Source organism: Pleurodeles waltl, chromosome 3_1 (genome assembly GCF_031143425.1).
Source record: "Pleurodeles waltl isolate 20211129_DDA chromosome 3_1, aPleWal1.hap1.20221129, whole genome shotgun sequence".
In the NCBI taxonomy this organism is placed as follows: Eukaryota; Metazoa; Chordata; class Amphibia; order Caudata; family Salamandridae; genus Pleurodeles; species Pleurodeles waltl.
This window is the reverse complement of record NC_090440.1, coordinates 1,923,683,460-1,923,700,318: the sequence shown is the minus strand read 5'-3', so window position 1 is coordinate 1,923,700,318 and position 16,859 is coordinate 1,923,683,460. Positions and strand designations below refer to the sequence as shown.

At 48.5% G+C, this 16,859-nt stretch overlaps 1 protein-coding gene across 1 annotated transcript in view; it reads right to left on the bottom strand.

Annotated features, from left to right (window-relative positions):
• LOC138283645 (kinesin-like protein KIF12) overlaps nt 1-16,859 on the bottom strand; it is a 68,229-nt gene that overhangs the window by 21,186 nt on the left and 30,184 nt on the right. The window contains exons 5-6 of the mRNA XM_069221582.1: nt 13,998-14,078; nt 6,378-6,526 (exon numbers count right to left, since the gene is read on the bottom strand). Coding sequence (XP_069077683.1) covers nt 6,378-6,526; nt 13,998-14,078 — 230 coding nt within the window. The remainder of the gene's footprint in view (nt 1-6,377; nt 6,527-13,997; nt 14,079-16,859) is intronic.

Below are 16,859 nucleotides of genomic sequence, written 5' to 3'. Positions count from 1 at the left end.
ATGGGCTATGCCTGTGTGGATTGGGGTGGATGTAAGTTGGTGGGGTGGGGTGGGGGGCGAATGAGGAGTGCAACGCCCGACAGATGAAAGCATGTGCCATATGGCAAAGTGGGTGGGGGGGGGGCAATTACATCTAACATGCAGGCCATTGATGATTTCCTCCTTTCCACCCTGTACATGTCTAATAGGTCAGCGCCCATCAGAAGATCGATATTTGGCGTGCCATCGCCAAGGAAGTCCGGACCTTGGGGGTCCACAACAGACGGGGCACCCACTGCCGCAAGAGGTGGGAGGACATCCGCCGCGGAACAAGGAAGACCGCAGAAACACTGCTGGGGATGGCCTCCCAACCTAGGAGGGGTGCCAGTCGCACCATGACCCCCCTGATGTCCCGGATCCTGGCGGTGGCCTACCCTGAATTGGATGGGCGCTTTAAGACATCACAGCAGACACAAGGGGGTGAGTATCAGCACATTCTCCTATCTTTCTGCGCAGTGGAGGCGTCTGGGTGGGGGAGGAGGGCTGTGGGTGACATTAGGCCAGGGCGCTTTCTGTAGTGTAGTCCTCTCCCTTAGGCATGGCCCTGTGCCCCCGGCCCCCACCTCTGTAGGGTGACAAGTACAGCCATTGAAGGTCCAGCATCTCCCATGTGCGCGTTTGACGTCTCTTGGCCTGTTGTCTTAGTCAGTAGTACTGAGTAGTGTACCCCGAATGCGCGGCTTAGTGCATTAGGCACCTGTGTCTGTCCTCTCCGCCAACGGTGTTGACATTGCATGCACTCAACCTGGTCTTCTTTTTTCTCCCCCCTCCCTTTCTCTTCATCTTCTTGTGCATGTGTGCATTAGCATCATCAGGCGGAGGAGATATGGCATCGGAGCACGAGGGAGCTGCAGGACACAAGGCCCCGGTGGGCCCAGGAACAGACACCGAGGGCACCAGTGATCCGGAGGGCGAGGGGAGCACCACGACGGGGACCGCTGGTGAGAGCAGCGAAAGCGACACGTCCTCGGATGGGAGCTCCCTAGGGGTGGCGGCAACATCCGTGCCCCCCGCCTCTACAGGTACAGCCGCCACCCAGCGCACCAGCCCCGCCCTCCCAGCAGCCCCTCAGTCTTCGCTCCGTGCCGCTTCGCCCAGGAAGGCGCGCGTCTCCTTCGCCCCAGGCACCTCAGCCCCTGCCCCTGTTGCCCCTGCTGCCCTCAGTGCGGAGCTCATTGACCTGGTAAGGACGCTCATTGTTGGGCAGACGACCCTTCTGAATGCCATCCAGGGTGTGCAAAGGGAGGTGCAACAGAGCAATGCGTACCTGGAGGGCATTCATTCGGGTCAGGCTGCCCATCAACGAGCGTTCACTGTTCTGGCCTCAGCACTGACGGCAGCCATTGTCCCTGTTTCCAGCCTCCCTCTTCTGACTGCCTCCAGCCTGTCTCTGTCTCCTGTTCCTCAGCCTATCCCATCCACACCATCAGACCAGCCTGCACACACCTCAACACCCAAGAGCAGCTCATCCAAACACAAGAACCACAGATCCCGCAAACACTCACCCGAGCAACACCCAGATGCAGACATGCCAACAGCCACTGCCACCCCTGTGTCCCCCTCCTCCTCGTCTCCCTCCTCCCTCCCTGTGACGTCTACACTCACACCTGCATGCACCCCCACATCAGCCAGTGCTTCCATCACCACCTCACCCTCCAGTACAGTCCACACTCGTGCAGTCACCACCCCCACTGCCATGTACACGTCCCCTGTGTCCTCTCCCACTGTGTCTGTCACCCCCTCTTCCAAGACACACAAACGCAGGCAGCCACCCACCCAACAGCCATCCACCTCACGACAGCCTACAGCACCAGCACCTTCACCCAATGACAGCACACCTGACTCTCCTACAACCACCTCCTCTACCTCCACTTCCATCTCCACTACTCCTACCCTTTACCTTGGCCCTAAAAAACTTTTCCTGGCTAACCTTAACCTCTTTCCCCCCGATGACCCCCCCCATCCATCTCCAAAGAGTCCCAAGAGCACCGCAGCCACCACCAGCCCAGCTTCGGGTGTCACTGTTGTGCCTGGGTTCTGGAGCCCACCCTTTGCCAGCAGTGACACATCGAGCTGCAGCAAGGACACGTCCAGCCCCCCCCCCGGCAAGAGGACCCGCAAAACCAAGGACCGCCGTGCGAGGACTGACAGGGCTGCCCCCAAGGAGCAATGTGCGGCCACTTCACCACCCACACCATCTGGGGGAGGCAAGGGCCCGAGAGCCCGATCAAAGGAGCGGAAGGGCAGCAGGAGCGCGGAGAAGGTGGACCCCACATGCCACATCCCAGCTGGGAAGGAGGACACTAAGGAGGCCAGGAGTCCGTCCCCGAAGGGTCCAGATACGTCACGGTCCGAGGGCGACTGAACAGGGAGTCCAGGCCAGGTCTGGCTCCCTTGACCTGCTGGATGGGCACCGCTGAACAGGGCCCGCGGTGCAGACGAGCACCGCTGAACAGGGCCCCGCCGTGGAGATAGGCACCGCTGAACAGGGCCCGCGGTGCAGAAGAGCACCGCTGAACAGGGCCCGCGGTGCAGAAGAGCACCGCTGAACTGGGCCCCGCCGTGGAGATAGGCACCGCTGAACAGGGCCCGCGGTGCAGAAGAGCACCGCTCAACAGGGCCCCGCCGTGGAGATAGGCACCGCTGAACAGGGCCCGCGGTGCAGAAGAGCACCGCTGAACAGGGCCCGCGGTGCAGAAGAGCACCGCTGAACTGGGCCCCGCCGTGGAGATAGGCACCGCTGAACAGGGCCCGCGGTGCAGAAGAGCACCGCTCAACAGGGCCCCGCCGTCTCAAGCACCGCTCCGCTGGGCCCCGCCGTCTCAAGCACCGCTCCGCTGGGCCCCGCCGTCTCAAGCACCGCTCCGCTGGGCCCTTCCTCTCAAGCACCGCTCCGCTGGGCCCTTCCTCTCAAGCACCGCTCCGCTGGGCCCTTCCTCTCAAGCACCGCTCCGCTGGGCCCTTCCTCTCAAGCACCGCTCCGCTGGGCCCTTCCTCTCAAGCACCGCTCCGCTGGGCCCCGCCGTCTCAAGCACCGCTCCGCTGGGCCCCGCCGTCTCAAGCACCGCTCCGCTGGGCCCCGCCGTCTCAAGCACCGCTCCGCTGGGCCCTTCCTCTCAAGCACCGCTCCGCAGGGCCCTTCCTCTCAAGCACCGCTCCGCTGGGCCCTTCCTCTCAAGCACTGCTCCGCTGGGCCCTTCCTCTCAAGCACCGCTCCGCTGGGCCCCGCCGTCTCAAGCACCGCTCCGCTGGGCCCCGCCGTCTCAAGCACCGCTCCGCTGGGCCCCGCCGTCTCAAGCACCGCTCCGCTGGGCCCTTCCTCTCAAGCACCGCTCCGCTGGGCCCTTCCTCTCAAGCACCGCTCCGCTGGGCCCTTCCTCTCAAGCACCACTCCGCTGGGCCCTTCCTCTCAAGCACCGCTCCGCTGGGCCCTTCCTCTCAAGCACCGCTCCGCTGGGCCCCGCCGTCTCAAGCACCGCTCCGCTGGGCCCCGCCGTCTCAAGCACCGTTGATGGTTCATTGTGCCCACCATGCCTCCTCCTTGACCAGTGGAGACTGTCATCCACATGATGGACTGTGGCTTTGCACTCCCCAGGATGGTCCAGTGGGCAATCCACCCACTGCAGAGACTTGAGAGACTGTGGCTTTGCACTCCCCAGGATGGCACAGTGGGCAGCCCACCAACTGTAGAGACATTGAGAGACTGTGGCTTTGCACTCCCCGGGATGGCACAGTGGACAGCCCACCCACTGTAGAGACATTGAGAGACTGTGGCTTTGCACTCCCCAGGATGGCACAGTGGGCAGCCCACCAACTGTAGAGACATTGAGAGACTGTGGCTTTGCACTCCCCAGGATGGCACAGTGGGCAGCCCACCCACTGTAGAGACATTGAGAGACTGTGCCTTTGCACTCCCCAGGTTGGTCCAGTGGGCAGGCCACACACTGTAGAGACATTGAGAGACTGTGGCTTTGCACTCCCCAGGTTGGTCCAGTGGGCAGGCCACACACTGTAGAGACATTGAGAGACTGTGGCTTTGCACTCCCAGGATTGAACAGTGGGCAGGCCACCCACTGTAGAGACATTGAGAGACTGTGGCTTTGCACTCCCCAGGATTGAACAGTGGGCAGCCCACCCACTGTAGAGACATTGAGAGACTGTGGCTTTGCACTCCCCAGGATTGAAAGGTGGGCATGGTGGCTCCTCGTGGATCTGGCGTCGTGGACTCATGTGGCTGTGGTGCCCCCCCCCTTCCCTTCCCCCTGAGGTGCCTGTAGTTTTTACATCTGATGCCCCTGCAGTGTTCTCTCCAAAGGACTCAGGTCTCCTGTGTGGGCTTTGCCCTTGTTTCTCAAGACTTTGGCCCACGGACATGCTGAATTGGTAGGATGTGCAGGACTTGGTACTTCAGTCATACACTGATGTGTATGTCATTAGTTTTGTTGTGGATATCTTTCATGGTTGTACGCTAATTTTCTGGAGCTTTTTGGTACATAAATATTTATTCCAAATATGATTATGTCCTAGCATTTTTCAGGGGTGTTTGGGTGGTGTCACTGTGACTTGGTGCTCTGCATTGGTGAGTACATGATTGGGGGGGGGGGGGGTCGCATATGTGTGTGCCCGTAACCTTTCGTCCTCCCCCTCCCGTGTGTCGTAGGTGCAGTACTCACCGTTGTCGTCTGCGCCGGACTTCGTACTCGTGGTAGATGAGAAGGTAGACGAGAGCAGGTATGATGTTCAATTCGGGTTCCATGCTGTCCTCCGTCCTCGTGGAGTGCGTAGAGGTGAGCGTTTTCCCGTTCGTAGTCTGTTTCCGCCGTGTTTTTATCGGAAAAGGTGGCGGATTGGTGAGTTATGATAGTGTGGGCGGTACATTGTCTGCCGCCTGCCTGTTGGCGGTGACCGCCGCGCTGTTTGTCTGTACCGCCGCGGCGGTCGGAGTGTTAAGTTGGCGGGCTGTGTTGGCGGTTCCCGCCAGGGTCAGAATTCCATTTTTTGGACCGCCAGCCTGTTGGCGGGTTGGCCGCCGCTTTAACACCGACCGCCAGGGTTAGAATGACCCCCATAATCTTCTAGCTAATCATAGAAACAGACATAGGGATAGCAAGAATTGAATCGTACTGATCATAAACACTCAGAAACATACTGTCTATGATGAGAGATGTGCTTCACACCACTGACCATGATACGTTGATTTTCTAGGCATATAGGCCCTCATTATGACATTGGCGGTAAATGCTGCCTACCGACACGGCGACGGCCGCCGACATACCGTCGCCGTGGCTACCAGTCGACAACTGCATTATGACCGTAGATGGAATTCAGCCAGAAGGCTGGCAGAATTCCGTTGAAGGTCATGGCGGCGGACGGCGGTAAGGTGGCGCTGCTGACAGCAGCAGCGCCACACCAGCAAAACACCATCTACTATATCATGTTCTATGATACGGCCTGGTGGTGTTTTGCTGGCAGATGCTGCTGGCAGCAGCGCCGCGTCCCTTCTCCTGCCGGAAGACCCCGTGCAAGCAGGTAAGTTGGGTTCTCCGACAGGAGAGGGGGGTGGTGTGTGCGTGTGTGGGGGTGTTGTGTGTGTGGGGTGTGTCTCTATTTCTGTATGCGTGCATGCGGGTGTGACTCGCATGGATTGCGTGCGTGAATGACTGAATGTGAGTGTACGTGTATGTTGTGTGTTGTGAATGAGTGTGTGCGACGTATGTTAGTGTGTGTTGTGGTGTGTGGGTATGTATGTGTGCATGCGTGGGTGGATGTGGGTATGCGTGTGAGTATGAGTGTGTATGTGTGCGCGTGTGGGTTTGGAGGGCTCTGGGGAGGGGGGCGGGCTAGACCCCTATCAGTGCCAGGGAAAGGAATTCCCTGGCACTGATAGTCCCTACTGCTATAGGTTTCGTGGTGGTACGATTGCCACGAAAACCATGGCGGTCATTATCCCGAGGGTGGGATTGTGACGGCCACCTGGCTGGAGACCGAAGTCTCCAGCCCAGCGGCCGTTGCTACCCTGGCGGACGGAGTGGTACATTGGCGGTTTGGCTTAAGCCAAACCGCCAATGTCATAATTTCGGAAAAAGGTACCGCCAGCCTGTTGGCAGTACCTTTCCCCAAATTACTGCCGTCCGCCAGGGTCGTTATGACCCCCATAGTGGCACCAGCATATACAGTGCCTCTCACAAACTAAATGGAGCAGCCGACACTTGATATTACTTCTAACTAGACAACCTGCAGACTGCAGATTCTGAAATGACAGTGTTGCACTATTGTCTACCTATAGGACAGCGAGAGTATGAGCGTTCATAGTGAATCCTCTGAGCACCCACACTTACTTTGTCTTTAAGGCTGGCTGCTGTTGCTGACTGCGATGAGGAGCAGAGCGGTGCGTCCGAAGGCCCTGTGTGGGGTCCAGGTCATTATGCTGGGGCTGACCACTGTTGGCACCAGTAAACATCTCTATTGGGGGCAGGTCAGGCAAAAGCTGGGGAAGAACGAAAGGCATGTCAGACTTAAGAGACATATGCTCAGATATTAGACGTCATAACTAAATTAAAACCGAAGATCAGTTCAGCAAAGTCTAAAAACGAGGCTCTACATTCTGAATGAATTGCAGTGAACGAAGAGCTAGGTAGTGTGTGTAAATCAGAGATGAAAGATGATAGTCAAATGCCTTTACTCACAGAGTAGAAGAATGATGAGTCATTGTGAGACCCAAGGGCCATATGTACTACGGGCTTCTGCTGTCAGGAACCCTGGGATTTTCAAAATTCCAGGGGTTGTGGTTTCTGACACATATAGAACTGCAATTTGAAACGGGGAAAATAAGGGATAGCCCTTCCAAATTGTGAGTCTGTAAGGGATGTATCAATAATGTATGACAGCAATTCAGGATGATCAGTTACCAACTCCCAAGTTGCATTGGTAACTGATTTGCCAAGAGACAGGGGGCTCCTTTGGACTTCTTCTCCTTTGGCATTCGTGGTGGCAGCTTCGTGGGTCCTGCTCTCACTGAAGTTTTCCAAACTTTTTTTTTTTTTTTTAAGCAGCCCTGGTTCCTTTAAGCAACCTGGGCTGCTTTTAAAAAATAAGTTTCCCTTTTGAAAATACAGTCACAGAGATGGTCGTCTGCTGTCCCTTGCAAGACACCATCCAGTGATTGTAGACAATGGTTGTGAGTCGCACATTGTAATGTCGCTAATAAATATATTATTAATTGGGTAGGGCATTAATGCGACCTATTTCGAGAACTGACTTTTCAGTACATAAGTCGGTCGCAAAATATAATACTGGTTGCAAAATGTCAATACAAAATTTATTTGCAACTGCTTTTCAAAACCAGTATGTGAGTACATTCGGACCCAAGTTTTTACTCATTTCTGTTCTGTGGTGATCACCTCCTAAAAGGTTTTCTGTGGACCCAAGACGTTTCTATTATTTCTTAATCATTGTCAGATACACCTGTAGACCTGTGAACTTCTTTGATAATTAAAATGATTAAACTAGAGTTGTTTTCTTGTCATATGTAAGTGGGAATGTGACAAATTGTACAGTTTCATTGGTAGAGAGAAATTATCTCCTGCTTTATAATTTTTCTGCCATCTATGATCAAGTGTGGAAGATGTTTGATAAAACATTGCACTCGATTTAGGTAATGAGCTTTCAATCTTTGAAACAGAGCTGTCCAGATCACTTAAGTTGTAATACCACATGTAATCTCTTATTAATTGAGACTGGTTGGCCAGAGGAGAAATGGGCATCCTTAGTCTAGCAAGGGTTGCAAAGTGTATTGAAGTATCTCTTGGCACAAGTGGTTAATCCTTCTACTATGTGTGCTGAGACCATAGCTCATAGATTTAGTTGTTCAGTTGGATCATCGTTTATCTGCATGTCAGTCAGAAAAGTCAAAAGTATTAATAGTCTGGTCTAAGTTAAAAGACAATAGGCATAGAAGGTTCAGGGACTGTGCACTTAGACAGTGTAAGAGGCCCCATAGCTAAAGAAAAGAGAGAAAGAAGATATGTACATAGTTTATGTTTGTAAGTATATATCCACATGTGTATGCGGAAGGTAAGGTCATTTTTTGGTAGCAAGCCTAGGACTTTTAAAAGTCAAGCATTGTTTTACGTTGTACATTGAGAGGTCACGGTTGACAGGGTTCCTTGACAACGTTGGTTCCAAAGAAGGTTAGTGGTTTATGACAGAATGCCTAGCTCACATTATCATCCACCCTCAGTAATTGATTCTGACACCACACTGTCTCAGATGTTAGCATATATGTATATATGTATAAATTACAACAGGAGATCGGTTCAAGGAAGTCTGAGAATAATGGGCTACTCTGCCGTGTCGTTTTTCACATCTAAGTACTACGACCAACCAAAAAGAGAAAAACAGACCTAAAGCTCCTTTGAAGATTTTCCCATGGAATATCTGCAAAAGGAGGTATCAACATCGCATCACATCATATCCTTGACCAGATTTATTGTAAAGCAATACTTGTTCTTCATGCCACTTTACACAGATGATCTGTTTCAACATGAAATAGCTGTAGAAGCATACAACAACAAAAATCATAATTTAGTTCAAATGGGGTAGAACGGTTAATGAAAAAATACAACTACTTGAAAACCAGGTAGTGTAAATGAACCATTAAGAATGAACATTTCAACGAGCACAAATTTTAATAAAGAAGTCGCTGGTGTGTTTCAGCCGGTTGGACGATATATATGTATAAATTACAACAGGAGGTCGGTTCAAGGAAGTCTGAGAATAATGGGCTACTCTGCCGTGTCGTTTTTCACATCTAAGTACTACGACCAACCAAAAAGAGAAAAACAGACCTAAAGCTCCTTTGAAGATTTTCCCATGGAATATCTGCAAAAGGAGGTATCAACATCGCATCACATCATATCCTTGACCAGATTTATTGTAAAGCAATACTTGTTCTTCATGCCACTTTACACAGATGATCTGTTTCAACATGAAATAGCTGTAGAAGCATACAACAACAAAAATCATAATTTAGTTCAAATGGGGTAGAACGGTTAATGAAAAAATACAACTACTTGAAAACCAGGTAGTGTAAATGAACCATTAAGAATGAACATTTCAACGAGCACAAATTTTAATAAAGAAGTCGCTGGTGTGTTTCAGCCGGTTGGACGACCTACACCCACAGTTTTCTTCACAACAAAGATGATGCAATATGAAAGGACTAACAGTCAAACTAAACACAAATCTTCGGTGACTATTACACGTTCCATACTTCTGAACAGCACGGATTTAGGACAACCATAATTATTGTTAAATAATCCCATGCGTACTACTTAAAGTAATACTTTTTTAAGATAATGGCGGTCATTCTGACCGCGGCAGGCGGCAGTCGCCGCCCGCCATGCGGTTACCGCCGAATGACCGCTCCGCGGTCAGGAGACCGCGGCGGCCATTCTGGCTTTCCCACTGGGCCGGCGGGCGACCGCCAAAAGGCCGCCCAGCGGGAAAGCCCCTGCAACGAGGATGCCGGCTCCGAATGGAGCCGGCGGAGTTGCAGGGGTGCGACGGGTGCAGTGGCACCCGTCGCCAAGCAGACAGTGAAAATCTGTATGGGGCCCCCAGGGGACCCACGACACCCGTTCCCGCCACACTGGTTCTGGCGGTGAAAAACGCCAGAAACAGGCTGGCGGGAAGGGGGTCGGAATCCCCATGGCGGCGCTGCAAGCAGCGCCGCCATGGAGGATTCCCTGGGCCAGGGGAAAACCGGCGAGAAACCGCCGGTTCCCCTTTTCTGACCGCGGCTTTACTGCCGCGGTCAGAATAGCCCTGGAAGCACCGCCAGCCTGTTGGCGGTGCTTCCGCTGCCCTCCGCCCTGGCGGTCAGAGACCGCCAGGGTTGGAATGAGGGCCAATGTGTCTGAAAATTGTAGCCTAAATATTATTTACAAACATGTTGCCCCAATGGGTGTAGATTTTTGATTAACTCAAATGTGGTGATGTTTGTTGTAAAAGGGGCACACCATTTTTGTCAGACCATATTTAATTTGAGCTCACATTTTGTAGTGTGAATACCCTCGTTTACGTATAATAAAGGAACACTTTAGATGCTTAGACCGTAGAGAATCATAGTTATTGGTTCCATAGCTGGGAGTAAACATGGATAGCGTGAAAAGATCTACATTTTTTATCTATAGCAGTACGATAATTGGAGCCTTAGAGCTACAATTAGTCATATCTCAAATGAGAAGTCACTAATTTGTGAATGTCTATATATATGTTCAATGTTAAAACAACTCATCAATGTAATATCACATTTTTACATGCCACTAACAAATTAAACGTAGGAATGGGGAATTATCTATTCTGTGGGAAGTGGACAATGCAAATGGTGTCAACATAGGCATTTTTGCAACACTATGGGTATTAAAAATATTTGTAATGACTTTCCTACATGATTTCCATACGTATCTGTTCTAACATGAAAAGGAACTGTTTATTGAGTTTTTAGGAAAACATAAAACAGGTACATGAGTATCTTTCACCAATGTTGCTAAAATTGCTGCCACAGATCCTTAATATTACTCAAGAATGCCAATGTTAGGCACTAGCATGAACCACGTAAGGCATGGGTACTCGCAAACATTTCCCAGGGGCCGCAAAGTTCTGTCTGTGGCATGCCCGAGGGCCGCACAGATGCCTGTACTGAGAGAGTTGGGGGTGATGAAAGGCTAGCATAGGGGGACGCGAAATAGTTCCATGGTATGGACAACAAAATGAGCCTACCCATGGTTCCTGTCTGCCATCAATGCTCTATTCTCATGCCCCTAGAATTAAAGTCAAAGCATTAACATCTAATGTTAAACATGAGAGGGAAAGAGACACTCATTTGGTGGGTGAATTACAAAATGTGAAACCAGAAAACCTGGTTATCAGTCCTTGCATCCCCACTTAATCAAATTGTGTGATCCTAGGCAATTGGTTAATTCCACTTTGCCTCCCTTTTCTTCACTACCACATAAAAGAGACCCTTGTCACATATGAATTCAGGATGTGTGCTGTACAAAACTAGAATGTTGTTCCAATTATACAACAAGACTACGCACAAGGTGCACCTGACAATAATGGCATTGTTTTCCAAATGAGGGTGGCATGAATGTTTCCAAGATCATGTTTGAAAACTGTCACTGCTAATGTCTCTAATGCAGTGATATAATCTGGTCTTCTAAGGTAAAATGCTCATGCATGTTGATAAAATACACTTTTTTAAAGTCTGCAGAGTTGATCAAGTTTCGGCATGTTAGGTGCAAGATGTCTTTAAAACTAAAGGTGTTTCTAAAGAGAGGTTTCTAGGACACCTTTTCTTCTATACTGTTACTTTAATTAACATGTAAATAAAGTATAGCGGTTTGTGTCGCAGCTTTCTGTTTTTTCCTGCTCTGTCAAGTGAACAGCAGCGGAGTGCTACTGTTCACTAGGGGGCCGCAATTAAACATCAGGAGGGCCGCATGCGGCCCCCGGGCCGTACTTTGAGTATCCCTGACGTAAGGTATAGAAACTCTCTGGAAAAAGGGACCATCTTGAATTCACTAAAGAGCTAAAGACTTATGTCTCAAGTTAGTAGTTGGCACGGCCGGCCAATGGCCCACAACAGCCCACACCTTACTGTATATTGAAGGTTCCCTGCAGTGCTAGTGGGTAATTTTTCACTACAAGTGCTCCAGCGAATATATCAGGTGGAGCATATCTGGCAAAGAATCTTTGTCCCCAAGGCCACCTTGAAGGGATGCTTCTTAACAATATTTCTGTTTATTCTATAAAAAGTGACTTTTGGTCAATTTCCACATAGTTTTGCTACATCAATTTACCATGTGGAAAGCAAAAGGTGTTAGAAAATTTGGTAAGTGTTCTATATCTGAGGATCGTGAGCTTATCAATGTTGACACCATAGGCTAATCTACAGGAGACCGTTGAGGTTCCATCTCAAACAGTATAACCTGCTCAACCGATAGAGTATAACAGTAAACAATGCCTTCCAGCTTCCAAGTAATGATCAGAGGGTTAACAGTACAGAAAGGCAGTCTTTAAAAAAAGATACAATTTAAGATCTAATCTTATTGGCTTTGAGCTGACAAATTATAGCACGTGTCAATCTACGATAGGCATGGGTGTGCAATCCATGGTGTGGCAACGTGCTAAGTTGCAGGTGCAATGCAAACAAAGGAATCATAGTCATAAATGTTTAAATAGTCAATTTCTTTAGAAAGAGGTGTTGAAACTATAGTTGAGATTGTTTGGAAGGGTAGTACTTTGTTGTTCCAAGATTGACAGTAACATCTTCAAACAGGAAGGCAGTCAATTAGTCATCTTACATGCACTGTGTATGTTGCATCTTTCAAAGGTGGCAATATAGGTAGGGTTTGAGAATGTGATCTGCACCCTGTCCAAACATGATTTTGTTTATTTTACTATTCAATTGCTCTTGAATGGTGTTAAACATGCAGGTAAAAAAGTGTCTTAAAGGGCGTGATTCCTATGTATTTGATGGAATTTTGAAACCAAGGGGATCTATTTGAACTTGTGGTGTTGTTTGTGTATCACCATGATACTGATAAGAAAGATTCAATACAACAGGGCTATCGAGGCACTGTGCTTTAATTAGCAAGATCACTACCACCACAAAAATACAACGAACTGTTGTAATTACAGCAATAAGGGGCCTCAGAAACTCATCAAAGGCTTTATGCAGGCGAAGGAGGAGGAAGAACTGGTTGCGTTCATCTGCAGTATGCATGTGAGGACCACGCACAGCAAGCTGCTGAGAGCCCAGCTACCTGACCCTCTGTGGTGCACCCATATCCCATGTTCCTGGCCACCAGAGGTAATCCATTAGCAAGTAGGAGCACAGGGTTTGTAGGGCAACAGCAGATTCATGGAACACCACATAGGCTGAAGGATGTCAATCTTGGGCTTTTTCATCAACTCCTTGGTGAATGCCATGGATTCCAGGAAGGGAGTCTGGTTAAACCTTATATACTAGTCAGACCCAAGATGCCAGGTTGTCTATTGATTGTCATTGTAAGTTCCCAATCCTATATGTGTCTGAGTTCTTCCTGCAATGTCCTTTTCCTTTTAGCATTATCTATCTATGAAGCCATTTCGAAATACTGGATGCATCACAATGCACTTGTTCACTATTTTACAGCACTTGCTTCCAGTTTTGTCCAATATTTTTTGCTCCTAGTTTTCTGCCATTCTTCTGCATGTTTTGCATTGAGAGGGTGCTTAACTCCTCTCCCCTGCCTGATGTCAGGAGGAGTTTGGTGCCTTACCGATATTCTTAAATTAAATTTCCATCTTTACTCAAGAGCTACACAATTGTCAAGATGTATTTTTTCCCTAGATCATTTTTAACTCATAATTGTGATCCTCTTAAGGAGACACTTGAAACCTTTTGCGTATACTATTCTGTGCAGCGGGGCAGCATCGCAACCGGTAGGAGTCACCCTTTTCTCAAGAAGGGCACTCAACAGACGTTCTAAGATTCCAGTTCTTGAGACCTATATACTCTAAATAGAGCTGATGGGACCTTTGCCTGTTTTTGATGACTGTTGTGAATTTGTCATACTATAAACTATGAATCAGGCACTTTGTTTTTAGTTGCCACACAACATGTTCTGTTTTGTCTTCCCTTATTCCGGCCCAGACCCTCTGCATAGTTTTCCACCCATCCTCACTGTGCTCTTAACCTCCTCATAACTTTGCTGGCCCTTCAGAATTCTTACTCTCTCTCTCTCTCTCTTTCTTTCTCTCTCTCTCTCTCTCTCTCTCTCTCTCTCTCTCTCTCTCTCTCTCTCTCTCTCTCTATCTCTATCTCTCTCTCTCTCTCTCTATGTATCTCTTTGTCTCTGTCTCCTCTCACTTTGCTTTCTCCCTTGGAGTACATGGAGTATGATACATACCTGGGGAACTGGAGGTGCTGCGGATGGACAGTACTGGTGACAAAGGTGACAGCAGTGGCAGGAACAGATAGAAGGCAACTTCTGGAGAGAAAGAGAGCAAGTGATAAAATTATACACCTGTTGTTAGGCCTTACAAACAAACAATGAGTAGATTTGAATGTATACATGAGAAAGGTAAGAAATTCACTACAGAGAAAAAAGTAAGCATTCAAATAACCAGATTATGCCTATTAGGAGTCAAATGAGATATCTCATCACAACCAGTGAGGAATCCTCACAGCTTCTGCTTTCTTTGAATCAGTAGTTATTAAAGACTTCAAATCATCAAAGGGCGAGCACACTCATTACAACGTACCAATTCAAATAATGTACAAATAATCTGCCTAAAAAAAAAACTTGGAATACCTCTTGGATTATGACAGTTTATCTTATATTCAGCCACAGAGAAAAAAATCATGGCAAACACAACAACAGCAGAAAACCCTACACAATGCTTGTAAAACCATCCACGAACATTCAGTATAATGTTTATTTAGTAAGAGTTGTTTAAAATAAAATGATGATGCTCTTCAGAAAATCCCTTTCATAGGGCATAGAAATGTCAGTTTTCAACTTACGACGATGTGTGCAATGTCCTTAGATACTCAACTTATTTTCCCTCACATTGAAAGAGCTCACTAGTTGACTGACAGTAAGATCTCACAAATAGTGGTCCAGCTCCCAGTGCATGTTTCTCTTTCCCTCTCACCCCACACCGGTGTCTCACCATTGCTCAGTACCTTCCTACCCTGGGTTGTTTTTATGCACAGGCCAGGCCTCTGCATGGTGGCAGGAGGCGAGAGGCAGGCACTGCTGCTCTGGGAAGCATGTGTCCTCACATGCCCACAGAGCAGGATCACACAGGTGATCTTCCTCAAGCCAAACATAAACCCACCATGCAAACAAAGCAAAGAGGCCGCCTTCACCTACTGTAAGGTACATATTCAGTTTCAGTGGCTGCGCCCTAGGAATGGGTGCTTGGACTTCAGAGCACACTGCAGGGATACTCTTGTCTCAGGCCTTCAACATCTGGCCCAGTTATGCTGATCATTCTCCTAAGTCACAGCATGCAACTCCAGTTCATCCTGCATCTGCTTCTGCCAGTCCCTACCCTTTTTTCTAACCAGTATCTTCTTCATGAAATGGCATGAACAATGCCCCCACTAAGCATTTGGTCAACTCCTTCCCTTCATGTTAGTCCCAAGTCAGCTCCTCCTGGCAGGCTGTCAAACTTCCTCAGATTTGTTCCTGAAACTGGCAAGCGTTGGCTGATGGTCAATAACCCACCTATGGAGCACAAAAGAATTTTCAGGTTGCCACTGCTGTGGGACACTGGATCTTGACAGAGAAAACTTGGCACAATGACTGGTAGTTTCTGCCCCATACTTATACTGAATTTACAAGAAGATTCTGTATTGCACAAGTCCACTGTGGGGCCACTTTCAGGCAGTTCTTAACGTTTGTGTATTTCTCCAAGATTAGTCCAGCTACAGTCTTTGTTCTACCGTTGTCATCAGAATGGCGGGGTGGAGTTGGAAGTCTCCTCTCAGGATAGACCCAAACCAAAGACACAAAAGAGGGAGAGGTTTCCTCACTTAACTACCATTGAGGCTACTTGGAGGAACACTTCTAGGGAACAATGGAGGAGGAAAGGGCAGAGGAATTCTCCTCCATCTCAAATGGACCCTCTCCTCTTCTCCACAGCCTAGAGTCAGGTCTTCTACAAAGGAAATTAGGAATACTTTGGAGGAGCCCTCAACTTCACTCTGCTGCGAGAGGCTCTCTGCAGTCTCCATCTTATGTATCACTTTGGTTCATGAAATTAAAATAGATTCCTAGGTTACCACAGTCACATTCAGCATGCTTGCTTAATTTTCAGGTGACAAATAGCAGGTCCTTTTCATGCAACTTAACTCTGTTGCTGTCATCACTTTCAGTCTTCTATAGCCCAGGTAGCTCACAGGAGTCACAGAGAGGAAAAAGAGAGAGCACACATGGTGTGCTTCTCCAGACCACAGAGCCATGCTTGCATGAGTATTGAGCTAAAAGATATGAAGAAAACAGGAGAAGTTTGCTATGAGGAACCCAAGGTGGCGGCCCTACTTTCAAAAGCCATGCAAGGGACCCCTGTCAGTCCCAACAGAGGAACTCCACTTGTGCTTGGGACCTGAGGGCTATTACAAGAGGATTCATGAGGTGAGGAATCTACAAGTAGAAATTCCCATCCACAAGGCGTTTTCCATTTTTAAATGTACATTTCGAAATATTTTGTAAAAAAACACTCAAGCAGTCTTAAAATTGTACAGTTCCATATAAATGTGCAAACAGTGGATTCTTTATGAAAAATATTTGGAACATAATCAATTACTGACACAGTAACAGCATATTTGACAATATCGTCCTTTTTATGAAATGTACCCCTCCTAGGATTGAAATAGTTATATTATGATTCTCGTCTACAAGTAAATTATTTCCTCCAAGATCATTAGGGAATGAATCTTAGTTATCCCATTAATATCCTGTAGAGTAGCCTCACCAGCCTAATACAAATACATTCATATCAGCTGTACACATCCACACCAACTGCTGCGTAGCTCTGCAGAATCCCAACAACACTAGCTGAAAACTTATCATCAGCCTGCGATACCTCCTTGTGGGTCTCTGATAACTGCTTCTAAAAACTCTTGAAATGGAATCTCATGACCTTCACAAGACCTCCACACTTTCTCCATTTACATCCAACCCAGTATTACAGCCCTTCATCAATGCAATTTCTCAAGAGCAGTCCAGCCCTAGTACCTCCACATCAGTTTGATACCCCTG